The sequence below is a fragment of the Gallus gallus genome, chromosome 2, assembly GCF_016699485.2.
Source record: "Gallus gallus isolate bGalGal1 chromosome 2, bGalGal1.mat.broiler.GRCg7b, whole genome shotgun sequence".
Classification (NCBI taxonomy): domain Eukaryota; kingdom Metazoa; phylum Chordata; class Aves; order Galliformes; family Phasianidae; genus Gallus; species Gallus gallus.
The window spans coordinates 124,699,992-124,722,191 of record NC_052533.1 but is presented as its reverse complement, the minus strand read 5'-3'; the positions used below and the strand labels follow the sequence as shown (position 1 = coordinate 124,722,191).

The following is a 22,200-nucleotide window of genomic DNA, read 5'->3' as shown; positions in this document are numbered from 1 at the left end:
TGGTAGGGCCACGTTTCCACGGGGTTTGTATATATGTAGGAAATAATGTGTCAGTATGAGCACGTGTGTCCCTCCTTCTGTTGTATGACACACCTTTACATTTTTCTAGAGTTCTTAATCCAATGAACTGGCCATGACCTAGCCAGCCATTGCCAATCTCAGCCTACAGCATAGGAAAAGCAAATTCCCCACGCATGGGTGGTGACAACAGCAGCCACAGTGTCCTTCCTCGCACTGATTGGGTGTCCAGCTCCTCTCTGAAAATGTCAGAAAAGGGTAGTGCATAGTCCATGGCTGCTGCATCAAAAATCCCTTGCAGATAATCAGTATTCCGTTTGAAACTGGAGGAAAAAAATCTAGCTTGGGCATATCTGCAAGTCACTGCTGTGACTGTTTTGCTTAAGGAAAGTTCTCACAGATAGAGTCCCAAGCTGCATTAAAATTGGCACCTTGTGTTGTGCCCAGGCACTTACTACTGCTCTTCGCAGATGTTCTCCTAGTGTGAAGTGCTGTAATTTGCTCTTGCTATGAAATTCCACTTCATAATCACCTCTACGTTCCTCTCTTGCTTCTCTTCTGAACGGTTACAGCTAAGTACCATGTGGAGTACAACACAATTAGATAAAATGAAATTGTATTTAAAGGCCTGTATTCCTACAGACCCCTCCCTGTCCCTTAAGAAACAAATATTCTGCATGTTAACTGTCCTTAGCTGTGGTCAGATTGATCTGGGGCTGACTAAAAGCACAGATCTCCTGTCAGTCTCTTTTGCGTCCAAGGACTTTCTCCTCAGATTGCACAACATTTGGTGAATCCATTTGGGATCGGTTTTGGTAGTGGGAACTGACTGGGATGTAGAATGGCCGGGAGAGGGGCACAGGAACGAGGACAGAGGGGTAGTGTTGATAGCAGAGAGAAGAGAGGACTCTGAACTGACAAGTGAGGGAAAAAAAAATGCTAGAAGAGGTGTAACTAAGGAAACAATGGAAAGACAGAGGAAATTTATGGAAATCAATACCTTCCCTTTGTCACTCAAACAATAATCCTTTTCCATCATCAAGGGCTGAAGGAGCATGTACTGATTATGCTGTGTTCCTAGGCGCACTGCACTGCATTAGAGCAGTTCACTTGGTGATATTGCTTTGCCATTTTAGCAATTACAGGCTCTGCCAGTGGGTTGTCCTATTATAACTGTGAGAAGACTCATCCATAGCCACTTTTCTGTTAAGACTTAATTTTCTTCATGTAAAAAGGTGCCCCCCTGCCTTTATTCCATTAGATCTTCTCCTTCATCAGGGAAACTTAAAATATTTGATGAGGAAGTGGCTTTCTCACCTGGCTCTGGAAAACAGCTTAAATGGAGAAGTAATGTTTAGCCATTACAGATAACGCTTGAATATTTATTTACAGCCCTCTTTCATTGCACTTTTGAAATTATTCATGAGTTGACTGGTTTAATACAAAAATAAAGGTGTTAACAGTGAACACCAACATACCGTGCAGTGCAACTGCTACGATGCTACTGGTGCTGCTACTTACACAAATGCATTCAGTGGCCTGGTTTCCAGCCCGTTGTACTGGAGGCCGGTGTGAAGGTTTTGTTGTCTGTTGTAAGAATGAGCTCTATCTTCTGAACGCTTATCAGCCTTTTTATAAGCTCACTCTCCGTTTACTGTTGAATAAGTACACATATATAATGTATATACGCATGTATTATTCAACAAAGTACAGTTCAGCATAGTATTTTCTATTTTCACTTTTTTGAAATAATATTTTATTGAATAATACTATTCTCTAATTTCACTTCTTTGACTCTTCCTGATGACTGTTGTGGTTTGCAAATCTATACTGAAAGTGCTCAAGTGCTCGACAACAGTAGATTCCTATCAGGGCTCCTCTGAACAAAGCTTTTGTACAATTATAAATGGAGTAAATAAGTACAAATTGATCAATACGTGACAAAAGGGTGAAGAAGGGAGGTCAAGAGGTAGGAATATTTCCATGTAAAACATTTTCCCTGTTGAAAATGGCAGTAGGAGCATAAATAAATGTTGTGTATCGCTGTGTATTTGCTCCACCTGGTGGATTTTCTTGAAAGTGTTTTTAATCTTTGCTGATAAGGGAAACTGTCTTTAATTAAATACAAAACATACTACCCAGAGTAAAGACAGCCTTTTAATTTAGAGTAGCAATAGCATTGCAAAAGACAGATTTGGGAAAGAAAACATTAAAACTAGCAATTTCTCGTGGCCACACTCAGTCAGTACAGTAATCTCCATGAGAACATAGGGTTTCCAAGCAATTAATGAGGACGGTTTACTTTTGGACTAGAGCTTTGTAATTAAAAGGTCCAAATGCGAGACTTGTGAGGTTGCATTTCATCAGGAGAAGTGAGGATCTGCCGTGTTGCCCCCAAAGCCACCCCACAGCCAGGAATTCTTGAGCGCCCTGGTAAGAAGGGCAGCACTACTGAGAAAGAGTTCTGCATTCAAGTGTTAGCACTGTGCATCGGCATAATGTCTGTCTGCCATTAACCTAGCTTTGCAAACATTGTTTTCTTTGGAATTCTTAAGGACTCGATTATGCTTTGATCATCGCATTGTTCTCCTTAGGTTATTTTTTTTCCTTTAGAGTGTAATGGCTCCCTAACAGAAGGTGAAGTTTAGAAAATAGTGTCTCCATATGCAAGGGATTTGGAGACCTTTTTATTGTCTTTAAAAATGTCATTCATAGTCCTCATTAGCATTTATTGTTGCAAGCGTACAAGCAGAAAATGTGAAATTGGTATGTCATGAATAGCTCCACAGAGCTCGAGAGCCCTGAAATTTTGCCTGCAGTGTGGTGTGGGGCAGGCATTGAGAGAAAGCTGTCCAGATGGCTGCCAGCACAGAGCCGAGCTGCAGGTTTTTGTCTCTGGTGCTGAGAGGAGGGAAAGTTCACTGGAGCATACGCTATCACCCCTTGCGTTTTAACAAAACTCACTCGCCATCAGTCAAAACGGGGAGGTGGTGACATTGAAACAAAAGTTTTCAATATAATGTAACAGTCCTTGTCAAATGAATAAAATATGTTTAGTTAGTGTCACAAATATTGACGTGTTACGAAGAAAAATGCAAGGCTCAAATTTATGGCAAGTAGTAGGTCTTCTTTCGTAGAAATATGCTCTCAGGTTATCTTTATTATGAAAATCCTATGCATTGAAATGACATTGATTAGAGGTCAAAACTAGGGTTAATATACTACAGCAGAAGGAGTTTCCCTACCCGTGTTGAAAGAGCAAACACTCTGAGCTTCAAGTCAAAAGGCAACTGATAGCTTGAGCCCCTCCTTTTTCTGGAGGGGGGTGGGGGATCTTAAAATATGACCCTATTTGAACAAGACCAGGTATCATTGTCCAGGCATCTCTGGAGCACACCAGCTGTGTTTCTTCTTCTGTCAGTGAAATGGCATCTTCAGTATTTTGTTGTGTCCTTTCAGAAATGATACCAAATCAGTACAGAATTTTCCATAGTGCCTTGGTGATGTTTATCCTTAGATGTTGTGGTAATTTTCTTTGAATATGAAAGACATTAACAGTCAATTTCAATTTTACTTTGCATCCATTGTAGCAAATGCTTTATTTAATAAAGATGTAAGGGAAAACTTGATTTAGGTCAGATCGAGCAAAGGAAATGGGCACCACAGCAGGTGTGTCCACGTGACCATGCCCATGTGTTACTGAAGTGCGTACATAGAGAACAACAGCATGCTCCCTGAAGGACTGAACCCTATGTTGGCCCTCTCATTCTCAAGCAATTAATTTTCAGTTGACCTATTCTTCTCCTCCCATAGATCTTTATATGTCATTTTTATTGTTTTAAACTTGAAGTACACCTGAAGTGCCGCTCAGATTTCTGACAGCTTTCAACAAGAATGATTTTTTTGGGTCCTTTTCTGATCGAAGGACAATGAGCAATCTAGATTGCCTTGCCTGTCCTACTGCCAAGGTTGCTTTTTCTTAACAGATGATTTGAAATCCTTTTTAGAGGACTACTTTTTGATTTTCCTATTGAAATAATATGATTTTAATTTTTTCTTATGTGAAAAAAGAGATGACTGCTTTCTCATCTCCAATAAATTTAATCCAGTATTCCTTTAGTTAGCACCAGGTGTAACATGATGAAGAATTTCTCTTAGACAAGCAAGAATATTTACTTCCCAACCTGATGAGCGTAGCTTCAAGATATTAAGAATTTGTAGAGGTAATCTCAATCTGTGTTTCACAGAGTTATGTATGTTTTAAATGTCCCATTTGTCTTTTCTTTCTCCAAGTCCAGAAAGCCTTGCCAATAAGGAAATGCTTAGGGAAATGTTTACTGTTGTCTGGCGCATGTTTTGTATTGCATGTATTAAGAGCTGCTGTTATAGATAAGCACATATCTCATTGGAATATTTTAATTCGGTTTCCCAGCAAAGAAACAGAAGTTTATGAAGACGTGGCTTTTATTAATACCTCGAGATCTTTTGTGATAGCACAGTGGAAATGGGAGGATAGTTGCACTGTCATGGAAAAAGTCACGTGGAAGGTACTGTGGCCCATCACAGGTAGGCTGCTGTTGCATCAGGCAGTAGGAAATCACTGGCAGCCAGAAATCAGCAAGCATCTCCCGGAGGTGTTGCCTTTGCTGTACTTTGGTTTGACGGTCAACTGAAGAAAGTTAAGAAAGCATCCAGAAGCAGTTGTCCTGTCTCTGCAATCAGCTCTACAGCTCGCACATTACTTGGGTTTGCCCTGTCAGTGGGATGCCTTAAGAAAACGCTAATAGCTTCCAGCTGGGTGGAAAATCAAAACGTTTGGGGGCCGACAAAACTAGCAGATTTGAATTTGAAAGCGCAGCTAATGCCTCCATTTTTATTTACCACTCGCCCATAAAAGATTATTTTCCAATATGTCAGCCTCATTTGGTGGCCAGTGGTCTGAAAGTGAGAGTGGAGCAAGCAAGCGGGGAAATCTGGACATTAGTGAGTCCGCCCTTTCAAGCTGGTGTGCCACTTTGTGGGATGGCCTCTCCTCGGGCTGGGGGGGTCCTAATGACCATTCATCAATGCTCGTTGACTGATCATTGAGTGCCTTCTCATTCAGTTTATCAAGTCTTGCACATAAAAAGTCAGAATAAGCATTATTCAGCTTTGTTAAAGCCAACTAGGAGTAAAATGCTCCATTTGAACCCATTTTGCCCTTGGTTTTTCACTTTGTTAATGCAGTCCTGCTTAAATGAGTGCTTTTATTGGGTCGGTTAGAATATCTGAAACTATTAATTCTCTTGTATTGAATAGCTGGTGGCAGGCCAGAGCAGATGGGGTAGAAAACTATTTGGTTGGGTGTATTGCTTTCAATTAGGATCAATGAGGTTTCAGCTCCTTTGAATTAACTCACTTAATACCCACTGTGTGAAGTCACAATGTATCACAACAGTCTGCTCTAAGTCGAGCGGGAAGTTGAGAAGTCCTACAGAAAATCTTTGAATTAAATTCTTCCTTCACTGTTAATAGAGAGCTTTCATTAACTACAGATGCGTTTCAGTGGACTTCAAGTCCCTCTTATTAAGCTAGGTTTAAGCTGAAAGCAGTTCCTATGCTTTCAAATGGTGATCATTTGGAATTTTTCTTCTCCATCAAAGCAATGCAATAGTAACTTCCTATCAAATTTGCAAATTTGATTGGGGGGGGGGGGGAAGGGGGACATATGTATTAATATGGAGGCTGCGCTGCCCGCTTTTACTCGTTTCCAAAATTAAAAGTTGTCAAGGATGTATTAAAATTACTTTGTAGTCTTCTGAATGATTCCTGAAGGAGCCACCCAGGAAGGACCGAAGGCGCTGCCCTGCCTGAAGGTTGGCTTCTGGATTTTTCTTTCTCCTTGTGTCCCTTTCATTTTGGTGTTACTCGTAACACCAACTCTTGCGATACTGCAGAACTGTCCATTTGTTTAAGCCATTGCCGTTCTTTTCCTCAGCTGGGAGATGCAGAGAATAAACCTGTTTTACAGAATGGACCGTCCAGCTTCACTTGGCCTGCTAAAATTTCAGGACCGGCGCAAAGGCTGTTAGAGCAGTCTTCAAATGACTGCTATAAAAACGAGGGTGGGGAGAGAGAATAAATATCCAGAGATATTTATTCAGGGAGGGCTGCCAAATGGGTTGCAGCCTGCCTCAGTGTATTAAATAATGAGAGGGAAAAACTATTCATGCAGCTGGCTGCTTGAGAAAATGCTGAAGTAGTCTCAGATGCACAGGCATTCTGTGAGCCCTTCCACGAGCAGACTTCTAGGTGAGAATCTCCAGGGATCCAGGTTTTGTTGACATGGATCAATTTAAATGGCAATTACTGTAGTCAGATAACAGCTTAAAAAGGCTTTTTACACACAGAAAAGATGCATAATCACACAGCATATGGAAGTTCAATTTCGTGAGCTGTAGTCTGTGGATTTACAATGTACTGATATTAAAATCTACTTTTAGGAGTGAATATCGTTCGGTTTTATTAAAATGCCTCATACCTTTGACACGTTACTTTCTGCTCTGAAGTTGATTCGGGCTGCATCTATGTTGATGAAAGATTGAATTTCCAACTGTGAAAATGTTTTTCCTTTCATGTAGAGTAGAGCATTAAAAAAAGAAAAACAGCCCAGCGAATACAATACTAACTGCCTGGTTTTAAATAGTGCAGCGAATAATAAAACAAAAAGAATGCTAAATTCTTTCAAGGCCTTGGTGGTGGCATGGACTTTGGTGTTATTCTTTCCCTGCCCTCCCCTGTGAGTGCATTCTGTCGTGGAAATGTTTCCATGTTGGGATGTTTCTCTTTGGCTCTCCAGTGCAAAAATCCATCACGCAGAACTTCACTTGCAGGGGATATCTGTTAAGATTGAGGGAAGGGCCTCCCCCAAGTAGAGGTGCACTACCTTGTTGGCTATGGAGCATTTACTAGGGTGAAAGGAGATGATGTTTGCTTCTCCCATCCCCCCACATTCGCCAGTGCTGTGCTTGGAGCCCCTCGTTTAAGCGAAGCTGAACAGTGGCATTTGGATACCCTGAAAAAATTATTGTGGAAACACCAACAAATGAAGTGACTCATTTGTTTTAAGTCAGAAATATTCATGAGTCCAGGCCGGATGTTGGAGGGGTTGTTATTTTTCACTTAATTTTGTGTGTGTGTGTTCTTTCCTAAGTAGATCTTTATCAGCTCTGTGGCAGCTAGCGGAAGGAAAAGGAAGGCCTGAAAGCAGGGCTGTTCTCTGCACTACAGGCAGAAGATGGCATAACACAAAATCAAGGGATGCATAAATAAGTACAAAAGGATGAGTCTTATGCTGACAAGAAGGCAGCTTCTGAGGATCTGCCTGAGAATTGCTGATTTCCTATATGGGTTTGATTGTGTACCGAAAGGCAGAGTTGAACCAGAACGTGTGTGCTAATTGCTGGAGAAATGCTCGTTACTAAAACAGGAGGTTTTGCAAGCACTAAATTGGAGGGGAGCTGGAAAAAGAAGATATTTTTCCTCGTGCCTGGAATTCTGTGCAAGGCTATACGTGCTACAGAAGGCATGCGAGCCAGGCGTGTGCTTCTCCTAAGAGGCAAGGATGTTTTACAAAGGACTAAAGAGGGACTGCTGAGAGGAAAATAGCCAGCTTTAGATAAAGCACTATAACAAAGACTTGTAGTTTTATGTATCATGGTGTCCATTAAAGCTTAATAGGGAAGAGTGCATTGAACCTAGCCAGGCATACGTTTTTCATGTGAAGGATAAACATTGAAGGGGTGTGCAAAATCAGAAATTGGGAGGACATGATTGTTTAGCTTTTGAAAAAGCTTTACGGGGAAGATTTTGTTTTCATCCCCCATGGATCACCACGCAAGGTAGAAGAGAGTAAGCTGCGAATGTTTGGAACATATCAATGCAGGAATCCCAGGGGGTTAAAAGCACTATAGTAAAATAAAAGTGGTCTGCTTTCTAAGTGTGTTCTATTTTACACATACTACTGAGCATCTGAGAAAGGGAGTGATTTTGATACTCTGTTCACTATAGTAAAACAGTATAATAACGAACAAAGTGTGGGGAAGGGAGAGGAAGGAGGGGGGACCCTCTGCTCTGTCGCAGTGCACGTTTTGTGTTTCCAGCTAAATAAACAAACGTAGTCCTACGGAGTTCAAAACGATGGCTGTTAAAATAAAGAATGAATTTGTTTCCACTTTTGGAGGAGAGCCGATCGGAAGCAATGCTTTCCTCTAATTGCTTTCAGCAAGAGAAGGGGTTAACTTTTAAAGAAAAATGAATAATTCAGTGTTGAGCTTATCACTCCACATTTTACTTTCTATTCTTCGGTCATCTGGAACTTGGTGTGAAAGGTAGAGTAAAAGGAGTCAGCTGAGGGGAGCCGGGGTTGTGATAATTTGCACACACATCCCTGTCATTGTTCTGCCTGAAGAGACAGGGCTGGGTTCAAGGCCACATGTGCTCCTGTCATCATTCACATTTCTGCTCCAAGTGCAATCCAGAGTGTCAGCTCTCCATCTGTCTTTGCCTGGCAAACGCACGCGCCCAGCATCCTGCCTCCAGCAACGCTGCCACAGCCAGCTCCGATGGCCCCGCTCGCGTCTCCCCTCTCATTCCAGAACAGGAGGCACTGAGCCCGAAATAAGCCTGCTTTGAGGAGAGAGCCATTTACAGGGTGGTATATTTTATCCGAGGATGCCTGGTGAGTTAAAATTATCGCAGCTCTTTTGCTTGTAAATGAGGAAACGCTAATTGTTTTTTGATAGTTGGGGTTTTTTTGTTTGTTTGTTTGTTTGCTTGCTTTTTATTTGTTTTTACATAGATGGTGATTTGCAAGCTGATACGGGGACAGAGTGCTTGGGGGATGCTAATTCTGTTGTGTGTGCGTTTGGGGGAGGGGAATGCGAGCGAGGAAACTGCCCAAGATGCTACTTGCAATAGGACTGGGTGGTTCAGCGCAAAGGGATGGAAATAGCAGAAAGTGGCCGTGTCCGGGGGTGTGGGTCCCTGCATGGGGGGTCGTTTTAGCAGGGAGAGAGGCAGCTTCGGGTTGGCTTTAGGGACTGTCAGCTGCACCTCGGGTCTGGGGATGCTATATCGGGGGAGGTCAGTCGCAGCTGAAGTGATCTCCTTGAAAAGCTGTTTGTGTCGGAGGAGCGAGGGAGATTTATAAACCAAATTCTTGCGGCATTGTCCTGAATCGCGGCGCTTAACTGTCACCGGGCAGATTGCTGAAATATGTTAATGCAAAATAAAACAATGAAAATAATCTGCTGAATGAGAGAAATCGCCGTGGTGCTGGAAATTTCAATAGATTGGTTTCCTTGGGAAAATATTATCCCTGGATCTTAGAATCACTTGTTTTCATCGGCGGTAGCACTTATCAATTAGACATCGCTTCTCCGTGGGGTGATTTATCTGAGGGGTTTGCGTGAGGATCGACCGCAGCAGAGTGGTTGAATCTGTTGTGTGCTGTTTGTTTATTCCTTTCGGTAAGGACTGGGCAGAGACATGTGCCTGATTACAACAGCCTGTGTCTCGATAAAAAAAGACAGCGCCGAGCCTACAGCTGGCTGGTTCGTGTGGATTATTTGGGTAGGACGGGCAGAAGAGGCTATGCTTGATCACAGGGAGTCTGTGCACCTCGCAGATGGTGTTTTGAAACAGTATCTGCCAGTTTGCTGCAACCGCAGTTGCATGTAGGTATTGCCAGTTGTTGGAGGAATGTTTTCCTTTTAGGATTTTTCTACATGGTCGTACCCCACTGCTGGTATGTTTGCTGATCCCCTGGTTGTAACGAGGAAGTGGGCACTGTTTGCTCAAAGCACAGGGCTAAGAGGATTTATATGGTTGAAATATGGGCAAATTAATTTGCATAGATAACAACTGAGGACTACGAAAGGTCAATTTAACCCTTTAAACCTAAAATTTGATTTGCATGCATTATGTTCCTTGGAATGCGGTCTTCATTAGAAATATCACGGTAATTCATTAATTTGGAAGGCTGCATTCTGCCTAATGTGGCTCTGCTGGCGTTTTCCTTGTGTTTGTATGAGACTGTTCTGCTTGTGCGGTTTCCTAAGTCTGTGCTTTATTAAGATATTTAATTGTACTGAAGTGACACCATCCCATCAGTTTTTGATCCTTGTGTCTATCATTTGGGGTATTAGCAAACAGTATTGGAATTCCAAGAGCAGAGGTTTGTGAGAAACCTATTAAGCCTTTGGCATTCAAATTCCTTAATCTACCTGCTGGTTAAAATTTCATGTATCCTTAATCAAAATGGCACGCGCTGCACTTGAGTACGTGTGCCCTTATCGATGCTTGTGAAGCTTTACCACTGAATAGACGTTTAATTTCCAGCATTCCCTCAGAGCAATAGCAAGCAAGAAGTGTGTTTTAATGTCAGCTCCGAGTGTTAGAAAACCTTGCACTTGGATACAGAGAATACACTAACAGCTGTGACTGGGAGCATGTGCCAGAATGGAGATACTTGAACAGATCTGACACTTGGCTATTTTTGACACCCATCTGCACTTTTTTACTCTCCTCTAGGATGAACTGCCTCTCAATCTGTTCGCAGCATATTTTAGCCCTTTAATATTGTGGTGTTGGGTTTTTTCAAATGGGCATTATTAGCCATCTGGGGCAGATTTTGTATTTTAAAAGTAAGCACATTATGTACAGAAGATTAAAAGGATGTGTATTTTTATGTAATCTGATATTATGTCAGTGCCTTTTTTGTGTGCGTGTGTGTGTGTGAAGTCTTGATTTCAGAAGCGTCCCTTCACAGTAGTTCTGACATCCAAAGTCCTCCTTATTTTGGAGAAAGAACAGGAAGTAATAAAAGCGGGCTCTGGTTTATGTGTAGCGATAACACTTTTACACGGAATACATTTGCTCTTCAAAGGCCAACCCTTCTTACCGCTGTTACGGTGACTGGCTGCTCACCTTCCCACTAACCCACCACTGAAAGCCAGGGCAGAAAGGCTTGCTAATGAAACACTGTAAAACACATCGAGATCTCTGCTAAGGCATTGCTGTGACTCAGAGAAAAGTCCATCGGAAGCTAATCCTGTTAACGGGAAGCTCCGGTAACCGAGTTAACCGTGCCGCCCTTGTGTTCAGGGGTTCGAGGAACTGCTTATCTCTAAATAATTGACGTTGGAGAAACAGTGTTCAAATCTAATCCCGTCTACCAGTTTGTTTGATTACTGTGTTTTCTTTTATCTATACCTATATGTATATGTATATCACTGTTTATTCCGGACTCTATTTATGAAACATTACAAATCTATCAGTCATTTTACAGGACTTTCAAAGAACAGATGTTGGCCTACAAAATGTTTTATTATTGCCCATGGCAGTGTTCAGCATGGTTTCCTTAAAAGGACAATCAGTGATCACAGTCATTGTAGCCCAGAAATAATGCTGTTCTTTCAGAAGATGGCCTGGTATTGGGTCAGACCACCCTTTCTTTACTTCTGCTCTCCAGATGTGGCTGCTACTTTTTTTTTTTTTTTTTTTTAAGTTCGTGTTTCAAAAAAAAAAAAAAAAAAAAAAAAAAAGGTTTGTTTTCAAAATCTGGTTTTACTTAAGATATCTCCATCCTGGAGTGCATTTCATAAATTGCCCACATATTTTTCTTAGCAGAGAACTTAACTGGCTGTAATTTTTAACACATGGCCACATCATGTGATATTTTCAAAACATTTGCACATAGCTTTAAGAAGGTCCCAGCAGAAATGATCCATCATCTCACAGCCAGCCTGTTTCTTAACAGCATATCTGCATTTTCCATTTAGCAGAGCTATATATTATTAGCTTACATTTTGGGTAGTAAAACAGTGCATTGCTGATTGTAAAACATGAACTTTATTATCTGCTGAAAATTGATTTGGCATTTATAGCCACTGTGTACTAGACTGGCTTTCTGGTTTTAACATTAGTGCTTGCAAGTGATGATTTGTTTAAAGAACAGAAACAAAATTGCCATGGACATAACTGTGAGTGTCCTAGTAACTGAACATTTGGATTATCCACCTGTTTTTTAAATACATGCTTCTAAATGCCGTTATACAGCAAAAGTCTCCTAACAGTCCATTAACCGACTTGTTCAGTTTTAAGTTGCAGTTGCTATGCTGTTACATTAGGACAATTCTGTGTCTTATAAAACAAGTTTCCTGCCAAACAGGGAAAATGCGTCTGGAAATACTTAAGTCTGAGTGTTAACCTTGCATCATTATTCCAATCATCCTACATAATGTCTTTATCTTCTTTAGGATTCCGATAGCAGCGAAAAGCTCCTTCCTTTGGAGGACTGTGGGTCATGAGGTTCCTCAGATACGCAGTGTAGGTTTTAGGACACAACGTTATAATGACTGCTTTTCAAAGTATTAAACTTTCTTTTTTCTTTCTGGTAGCAATAAATTCTGAAGTCTGCATGGTACTTTTGCACTTATTTCAACCCAAGGGGCTAAGAACCACATCTTCCTGCATATGTGTGGAAAGTAACGCATGCGCTGTGGGATGCAGATCATACTGCTGAAAGAGCAGTAATAAATACATTTTTAAGCGGCGTCCCAAGTGCTCTTTTTTCCATGAAGATTTAGTGATTCTAAGCTGAGACCCCTACTTAGCTGGTCTTTCCTTGGTGCGTGCACAGCCTATAGCGGCAACCACATCTTGGTTTGAGGACTTTAGACTACATGGTAATGCATAACTGCCAATTAAGGCATAGTCATCATAGCTTGCTAATCAAATGTGATCTGTGTATATATGCATTGTTTTAATCAATAAAAGACTTGAATACCAGTTTGGGGTAAAATAAATCCTAAAATGATGTGATGTGCACATGTGAAATAAATGGAGAAACTGATTCACGTAAGACTACAAGGGGATGTGATATGTGGTCATCTGCGAGAGCATTACGTATGCCTGTACCAGTTCTCTGGTTGGTTTGCTGCATCCTTTTGTTGTCAAGCTATACACACAAAAATCAGCTGCAACTTGGTCTTTTACTACCAGATCAGACTAAGGCTAAGTGCAATGGAAGACTTCTGCACTTGAAGCAATAGCTAACTTCCAAATGCAAAGTTGCAAATGCAGAGTTGCATGCCTTTGGACTACTCAGCTCTCTCCTAATCCCAGCTGCATAGCTGTTGCAGCTCTGAAGCTTCCCAAGTACAGAGAGCTGCATCTGTGCCTGCTAAGATCCTTCTCACTGCTGCAGGGTTAAGCAGTGCCGAGTTCATGCCTGTGTCTTGCTGGAATAGAAGCATTTCTATATCTGGGTTGTTCGAACAGTTGGATCTGGTAGGTAATCTGGGAGAATGTCCAGTGCCTATTTAGAAACACTAGTTGCTACACAAGTGCAGGCTTATTTCCTGTTCCCAGAAATGGGCGTGGTGTCAAATGAAGCACAGGGTGAGTGATGCTGGGGCGAATAGAGATTGAATTGGGAAATCCATAGGTCCAGCAGCATTTGGATCTTCTCTTGTACGCAGACACAGGTTAGCCATGTTGCGCCTCTTGGTGAGGACAGTCTCATTCAGCATAGCACCATATCACTACATTTAAACATGATTAATCTGTGAGGTTGGTGGAGCCCTTGCTGTGCTGCGCCATGCTGTGTGTTCACTGGCTCAGCTCTCCACGAGCTCAGCTGTCTGCACTGTGTTGCATTCTGTGATGTGTGGGACCAGATAGAGATGATTCCCATCCCAGAGAACCTGCTCCTGACTGGTAGCTTTCCCCTGCCAAAGGAGCACAATGTAGGCCTAAACTTGTGTGAGCAGAAGGAAGGTTTGAATTTATGGCTTTTACTTCTAGAGTGAGGCTTTCAGTCAAAAGGCAGCTGAACTAAATCAGAAATCATCTTTTTCATCTCTTAACTTGCCATCCTGCTGAAGGTGAGGATATGGACATCTTTCTAGAGGAGGGAGTAGAGCTGTGGGTCCTGCATCTCCAAATTATTGAGGCTCATAAAATACAGGAGTAAGGCATCCTACCCCCCAGGATCTCCCTGTTGGTGAGATGGAGGCAGCTGCCAGTCAAACATAACGGATTTGTTATTGTCCATCTCACAAGCTGTCACAGCTACCTGATGGGAAGGTGGAGAGATGGATGGAGTCAGACCGTTAGAGGTTTACAGAGATAGGATGAGAAGCAACCAGCATAAGGAACAGGCCGTGATAAAATCCGAAGCAGATACCGGGACGTGAGGATGGTTGGACATTGAAGGAGGCTCTCCAGAGAGGTGCTGGTATTTCCGTTACCGCAGCCGTTGAAAATTCTGTTGGCATCTGATCTTCTGGGCAGAGGGGCTCGGACTTGCTGCTCTTCTGAGGCCCCTTCAGCCTGTGTGTTACCCTCTGCTACTGTGGGGCATTTCCCTTCAGCTGCTTTGGAAATGCAGCCTGAGGTACTTGGCCCTTTTCACTATAGGGAAGGGCACTGGTGGTGCTGGTTTTGTGTTCTGTTTTGGGAAGAAATTTCAGCATTATTGAGCTTCTGGGTAGCAACAGTGAATTATTTATCAAGCCAGTTCCTACATCATCGCTTGGTCTGTAGCTTGCAGAGTAAACTTTGCCTTGTGTACTGCTGGGGAGCTGGTCTGCTGGGTACAATGCAGGCTAACAGGGTGCACCTCCTTACCCCCATGTATTTTGTGGAGCTGTGTTTGCACAGAGTAGAGCTGGATTTATTTATCTGCCCTGTGGATTTTTTTTAATTTTCTATTTTTTCCCTCCAGCTATTTATTCTCTATCTCCAGTTAGTGGTATTGTATGGAGCAGCAGCCTCACCGTGAACACTAATTGCAGAAAAACTTGATGGAAAAAGATGGTAAAAACCTTGGGATCTGAGAAGGGTCTATGGCCAACAGTGTAGTTCTGCTGGCAGATACCAGGTAGTCACCTCTTGGGTCTGTCCTGGCGGCACAGAGCACCTGGCAGTGATGTTCTTGCAGCTGGTTTAGGGCTGCAGTGTCCGCAGAGACATTGAGCTGATCCAGCTTCTAAAAATCTCTGCCCAAATTCCTATGGCATGAAGCTACAGCTTTGCTTGAGCTTTTCCATGATGTTGCGTAACGTGTTGTGTATTTATTTCTACTTCTTAAAAATAACTTAATTTTCTTGCTCTTGGGATCTGGCAATCTTGTAAAATTTTCATGAGGAATAGTAGTACCCACACATCCACATTAATTTAAATTATCCAGCTATTTCAGTATTAATGTGGATATATGTTCTGGACCAGTGTCTGCAACTTTAATCTCCTTTTAAATGGATACAAAGCCTTAACTCAAAGGTGGCAGGAAATCTTTCTGAAGTTCGAAAGGAAATGTCGTAAGCAGTGGATGCAGTTATTACGAGCGCTGCTCATATGGTTCTCATTCATTATGGACATGGAATCAGGCTGTAACGAGCTCTGCAGCAGTTTTGCATATTGACAATACCAAGCTGACAAAGGCTGAAAGAGCTGTTGCAACAGAACAGTGACAGGAATCAGTATTGATCACGTCTGGGAGGAAAGGCTGAGGAATAAGGAAGAAAAATGTATTTTGGTAACCCTTGGAGTGTGCTGTAAGTTCATGCAGATTTGGTGTAGGGTCAAGACTCTATCGTTCTCGATTAAAAAAGGGATTTTGCTCTAATGAATTGAGATTTGAGCAAGTGGGATTTGCATATTTTTAACTGCTTTCCAGTGAGGTTTGAAATGATGATTCAAGAAGATGGAATGTGTTCTAGCTTTTGAAGTTCATTGCCCTTTTCATCTTACTGGTACATATTTTCTCTTTTAGGGGTTAATGCAGTATTCTGTCACCCGCAAGCCATTCCCAAAGCATGTCTATGATTTAACTTTGTACCCTTCTAATGCTTTATCGGACTTCTCTGTACTTGCTTGTAGCCCGCTTTCTCCTATCTCTCCTTTGCATTTCAGGTGCAGGTTATTATAGTCCCTCCTTGTCTTTGATTCTCTTCCTGATGCTGGCTCTACTGTCTTATTCTGCTCCTGATTGGACACTACCTCCTGTTAAAGGAGTGAACTCCAGGATTAGTGACCCTCTTTAGAGGGTCATAGAGGGCCTTCCTCCTCCCTTCATTCGGGGCTCCTCAATGTGTTTTTCAGTGAGTCACTGGAACAGCCATGACTCAGATAGTCTTCCTGCCACAAGACTGTAGTTCAGGAAATGTGCGCACACTTATATCAGACAAAAATTCAGCCATGATTTGATTTTTGCTTCTAAACTGTGCATTCAAATGTTTTGGTGACACTTTCAAGCCAGAGCAGTAAACATATATACACCATCTTGGATTTTCACTGTAGCTGTTTTATAATCCACATGACTACCATATCCTTTGACTTCCTTTTGCATGATTTCCCAGCGTCATTCCTTGAATTTTTAAGGGAATCTTACTTTAAAGGATTTTGTGCCTTCCAGAGCACCAGACACATTATTTGTGGTTAGCAAATACAAATTAACATTTATTGTTTTAATTTTATTTTTCCAGTCCATTTCACCACATAATTGTTGATTGCATAATTATATCTGCTAACTTTGCATGCAGTTGTTTGCGTTCTAGTTAGGAGAAAGTTTACTAACCAAAGTTTCAAAGAGATCATTTTCTGTGAATGGTGTTACTGTTTCTCCCAGCTACTTTCTTTGCTTGGAACTGTACAAGTACACTGGTTTTGACTTCTTAAAGTATGTACAAGAAGATCTTTTATAAACAGGGATGCTGTAATTCCATTCTTCTGAGAAAGAATCCAAAACTTGACAGTTTTGAGGGTACACCCTGAGAGATACTGAGTGATAAGAAATTAGAGAGTTAGTAGTACAGTAAAGAAGGCTGAAAGATGCTCATTAAAGGAACTTTGATTGTGTCTGCAAAACAAAGGGCATAATTAGAATGTCCAGCAAGGTCAGATGATGCTGGCATTGAATAATTCTGCAATCCTTGCAACAGTTTATCCTGTCTTTGGACTTGTAGTTTTTAATTTCTCTGCTGGTAGAGGGAGGACAGTAATAAAACGTAGTCTGTTGAATTCAAGTGGTCCATATTGATTCCATTCTTTCTTCCACTGAGCAGTAGGAAGTCCTCATTGCAGGATTCTGAAACAAGTAGCTTCTCCAAATCTCATTCATGCTAGTTCTTGGCAGTACTTTTTTTAGACTAAAATCACTAGGAGACTGCACTGCATCTTCAGGAACAAAAGCAAAGCCCTTTGGATTTTTTTTTTTTAATCTACGAGTGTATTTTTCACTTGTCTCCATTCCTATTAATAACTGTGACCATTTTTTTTTTAACTTAGAAATGGAGAAGCAAGGCTTCTCTGCAAGGTCTGTTAGTATTCCTATCTCTGTTAAAATTAAAAGTATGTTGAAGAATACTTCTCTTGTTTTGTTAATTTACTGAGATCTCTCTTTTTGTTATTCTCTGTGCTTGTAAACGCAAATTTGTATTTGGTTTTTCTATATTTAATAAGCACGGCTGCTGTGCAGGTGATGGATCTGAGCATGAAACTTCCACTCAGAGCTTGGTAGGAGAGCAGAGTCCTTGGGGCACGTGTAGCAAGTCCTCTGCTGTCTGAAGGGTAGTCAGTGGCACTGTTGTTCCTTGTGCTCTGCAGACTGCCTGGGCTTGACAGAGCCACATCCTGTGCCATAAGCTGTAGGCTTGCATGTCGGCTTCGTCCCCTGACACGTCAATTGTTTGAGCAGTAATTTCCAATTCCTTTCATTCTGAGGAAGGAAATCAGTGATACTCGATCTTCAGAGAGTGACAGAAACAGGATTTTTTAGCTTATGCTGCCTTTAAGTTTTTGCTTCAAACCACTCTTCAGAGTCTGTAAAAGCTCTAAAGATAAAAATAGTACCTGCATGTCAGATATTGACCAACATTCCTTCTCAGAGCCACAGGAGAAATGATATCCTCTCTCCTTAGTTAACTTCTGTGTTCCTTCAAGAAGAGCTTTGTGGGTGTTGCTGAATAAATTCCTTTTTCTTGAAGGAATACAGAAAAGCATGATGCCTTGATTTCATCCCGACAGCAGCAAACGTGATTGCACAGTTCTGTCTGGGGCACTGGTTCAAGGCAGTCTTGAAAGAATGAATGCCTATTACTTAATCACCAGGAATGCTTAATAGTTTTGTCACAAGTGTTTTTCTTTTTGGAGGCTGTAAGTGTTTTTGCTGTCTTGCCACGCCAGATACAGAAGACGTGCCGTGATGAATTACCCAATGGGGATTCTGCTGCAGAAATTGATGCTTGCTAAAACAAAATCAAAGTATTCTTTTGTCTCCTTTGGTCATTACAGTAAGCTGCTGGATTTTAAACATGTCTGCTTCTAAGGATGGGATATGCACATATCGTTGCATGCAACTGCTGGCTTTTGAAAGGCTTTTTGCTACAAAATAATATGATTATGCAGATGTTCTGATGCTGTTCTTTAAAACAGTTGATTGTGGATCTGATCATGAAAGATGATCAGCAGCTAGCATATATCATCATCTTCAGATCCAAACAGGTTCCTTTGGGAGTCAGCTGTACTGTTTCAGTATGTTGTAATTAAATTGAGTGCTGTTTAGGTGTCAGAAATTACTTTATAATGCAGGATAATGGTCTTAAATAGACTTATTTGCAGAGTGCAAATCATAATCTAGGAAGTTTCCCTTCAAAGCTATATATTAAGAAAGAAAACAGGCACCCCAATTTCAGCAGGAAGAGAAAAAAATAATTAACAAAAAAATGTTGATTTCTGATCCGATCCCTAAACATCTTTGCATTAGAGTTCATCTGTACTTAATACACATTAGAATAATGTGTTATTTGTGAATTCTGCCTGTAAAGTGCTTTGTTTGAAATAGTAGTGAAAAGATATGTATCGTTTTGTTTTAGTTTGGATTGGATGGGTGGGGGGAGATGCCTGTCAGTCCTTTAGTATTTGGAAAAACTCCTATATGTGTGGCAGGTACTCAGGTGTCTGGCTCTTGTGAGCTTTCAAGCAACGTTAATTCCCAGAAAAGTTTATGAGAGTTGTAAGTATTCAGCATCTTGCAGAATTAGGCTAATGAGAAGAATGAGAAGGGTAATGTTGCTAGGAAAATAATGGATTTATATGCATAGTGAGAGCTGTTTGTAAATCAGCAGGTGGTTTCTAAAATATCAGAAATTAGCAAAATGTTTACTGATGTGATTTCTTTCAGAAAAACAAACATGTTTAAAAACACTTGAATGCTAAAACTTCAAATGAGAAAGTCTGATTTTCATTTTGTCAGCCATCTTTTTACATGTGGTTTGAATGCTCACAGTTTTCAGGCTTGAGGAGCTCATTTTATCTTTTTTGTTTCTTTAATAGAGAATTGTACACACAGGTCCAAGTATTTCTTGGATACAAAAAGTCACAGTAAAAATAAATAAATAAATAAAAATCCAATTTAAAAATTAGGAAGCAATTTGCTTGTGGGCCAAATTCCATATACTGTTTTAAAATGCAACCCTGACCCGCACCCCTAACTATCAGCTGAACTGTGTGCATCTTCTCTGGAAGGGTTTCAGGCGTGATGGAAGAAGGTGTGAGCTCAAAGACCTTTAATCCAGTTCCCCCTCTCAGTTTCTGAGCTTCACAGCAAATCTCACCTGCCGTCCCTACCCCCAATTCTTTCAGCAATTGTACGGATGGGGAGATATGTGCCGTGCTATATACATAATTTAGAACAATTGTGCTAGCTGTAAGCCCAAAGTCTTTCTTCATCTATCATTTATCTCATGATGTTATCTTTCGTACTCCGTCCCCTTCAGTAAGCACAGCCTGACATGTCTCGTGGCCTTTACCTTCCTCCATAAAAAAGATGGAAAAGCCGCTCGGCACCACCTGGAGAAGATGAGGCAGCCCTGGAGAATGGTGCTGTAGGAGCAGGTGACTGATGCAGAGAAATGTGCCAGTCTGGGGACGCAGCTGAAGGATTGTAGTGGGGAAGGGGGAGGGGAAGGGGAGAAAAAAAAGAGCAGGAACATTAATACATCTTCCTGAGGTTTGATGGGACATATACTGCCTACTGTTCCATCTGGTGCTTATGATAGCATGGCATATTAGCATGCTGCAAGTTCATAATGTATTCAGGGCGAGAAAACACCACTTGCATACCAATTGAGGCGTCCTCTTTCTCAGAGCTGCCTTTGAATTTCAATGATGTTTATGCCTTCTAAGCCATGACTGAGCTGAGCGTTTCCGCTCTTAGAGGAATAGCAGCAGTGAGGGACTCTTGCTCGTGTGGGTTTTCTTTCTCCTCTCTTTTTATTTTATTATTTTCTTCTTTTTCTTCTCTTTTTTTTAATTCATTTCTCCCTGCTGTCTCCTCCAAATTTATTTTGTGGTGGAAGTTTAGAGGCAGGTTGAGGTTTTGGACTAGTTAATTATGTCACTTCTGTTAATATTCAATTCTGTTTTAAGGTTTGAGTCTATTGTCTTTTTGCTAATCTCCAAATGCTGAACATCCTTTTTAATGACGTTTTGATGAAATTACTCTCAGAGCAGTGTCATGAAGCATTTAAAAATAGCACATTACAATTCTGCTTTATATTCAGATTGCCCGTGTTGCTAAATTAAGAACAAACAATACTCTGAATTCTGCATTTCATGGCAAATTATTTGCTCCCTGCCTCTTCAAAGGTTTGGTTTTAACTTGGAGTGTGCTGCCATAATAGACAAAGTATCTGAAGCAGAGCAGGCATGTAAGTCTTTGTTGGATTGAGGTCTTTCTATTGATCCCCTTGCAGGAAACGTGTGTATGTGTTCATTCTGTTTTCCCTGTCCTGTTCTCCTTGAAATTCTACAAGGATCACCACTTGTCTTGTGACAATGTAAAAACCTCACTGTAGAACATCTTGGACTGCACATTTTGTTTCTGAACTTGTCAAAGATTGGGATCCTTTTATGACTCGGGGTTGTGAAACTCTTGGCAGTCTCTTTCCAGTAGGTTTTGGAAGTGTGATGTTTGCACACACAGGGAAGGATATCTGATGTGGGATTTTCAGGGTTCTGGAATAATATCAGAATACTCATCCCATTTACCTCTCTTGGTTATTGTGCTGATAAACTACTGCTTCAGAAGTTTGGAAAGTTCTACCCCCCAAAAAATAGACCCTACTTGCTACTCAGGAGGGCAGAATAGTAAGGCAGTATCTCTGGTGCATACCTGCATAATGAATGTGTGTGGTATCTGGCCCTCTACCTGCACAGCTGGGCTCCTGACCAGAACCGACTGTGGTTTGAGGCTTTAGCTTAATCTTTAAAGTGTGTGAATGTAATGCTAATATAACTTTAATCAGAATGGACTAGGTAGCACTTTGAACTCCTTCACTCTAATTTGGTGTTAATCCACTTGATTACTAGAAAAGAAAAGATCTTCCCATAGTTCTGATCCTTTCTTTCAAATATATCCAGCTGTGATTTTTATAAATATATATTTGCAGGCAGTCATTTAGCCACTCTTGCATAGATAAGACATGAAAAATGCATTAGTCATCATGACAAAGAACAAATTGACTGTTTCTGTTCACTCTCTCAGTACCTGCTGTCTGATGGTTTAAGAACATTCCTTGTTTATTGATAGTGCATTTAGACCTAGATACTAATGTCTTGGCTTAAATGCTAATTATTTTTTTTTCTTAATATATTCAGAAAGGCTAATGTTACTGAATAGGAATGTGGAGGAGGTAATGTGGGTAATTCAAGCAAGTTTAGTCAGCACTTACAAGATTCTTGAAATGTTTCTTGATGTCCTACAGAACTGTTAACATCTGCACGGCTTGTGAGAAGAGTCACATTTATTACAGCTGTATGCTAGCTAGAATGTGAAAGAAAAGGAGGGATCAGAGTTAAGAATGAAGCAGCTGGTTTTCAGTACGGAGATTTATCATTTTACTGTCATTACAGACCAACTAAACTTTGCTTGGACTCTTTTCCTTCAGCTGCTGTGACATGGCAGGTTGAAGGCTTGGGAATAGCCATCAGTAGATACAATCCAACAACATACATGTGGTTTAAAAGAAAGCAAAGCTTTTATATAAATAATCACAAGTGAAGCTCAGCATTACTAGGAGTTGTTCCAGTATGACATAACATGATGCAGAGCATGTGTTTAAAGTCTACCTTTGAAAT

The 22,200-nt window shown here is 41.1% G+C and overlaps 1 protein-coding gene across 9 annotated transcripts in view; it reads left to right on the top strand.

Annotated features, from left to right (window-relative positions):
- RUNX1T1 (RUNX1 translocation partner 1) overlaps positions 1-22,200 on the top strand; it is a 109,683-nt gene that overhangs the window by 24,999 nt on the left and 62,484 nt on the right. For 2 of the 9 annotated variants that reach the window (NM_001398216.1, NM_001303464.3), the window contains exon 1: positions 8,579-8,737. The exons of 6 other annotated variants lie outside the window; for them this stretch is intronic. In NM_001398216.1, coding sequence (NP_001385145.1) covers positions 8,731-8,737 — 7 coding nt within the window. In that variant the 5' untranslated portion in view covers positions 8,579-8,730. Of the gene's footprint in view, positions 1-8,578; positions 8,738-14,307; positions 14,459-22,200 lie in introns of those variants that run through there. One more of the 9 variants, XM_015282772.3, reaches the window with a different exon arrangement.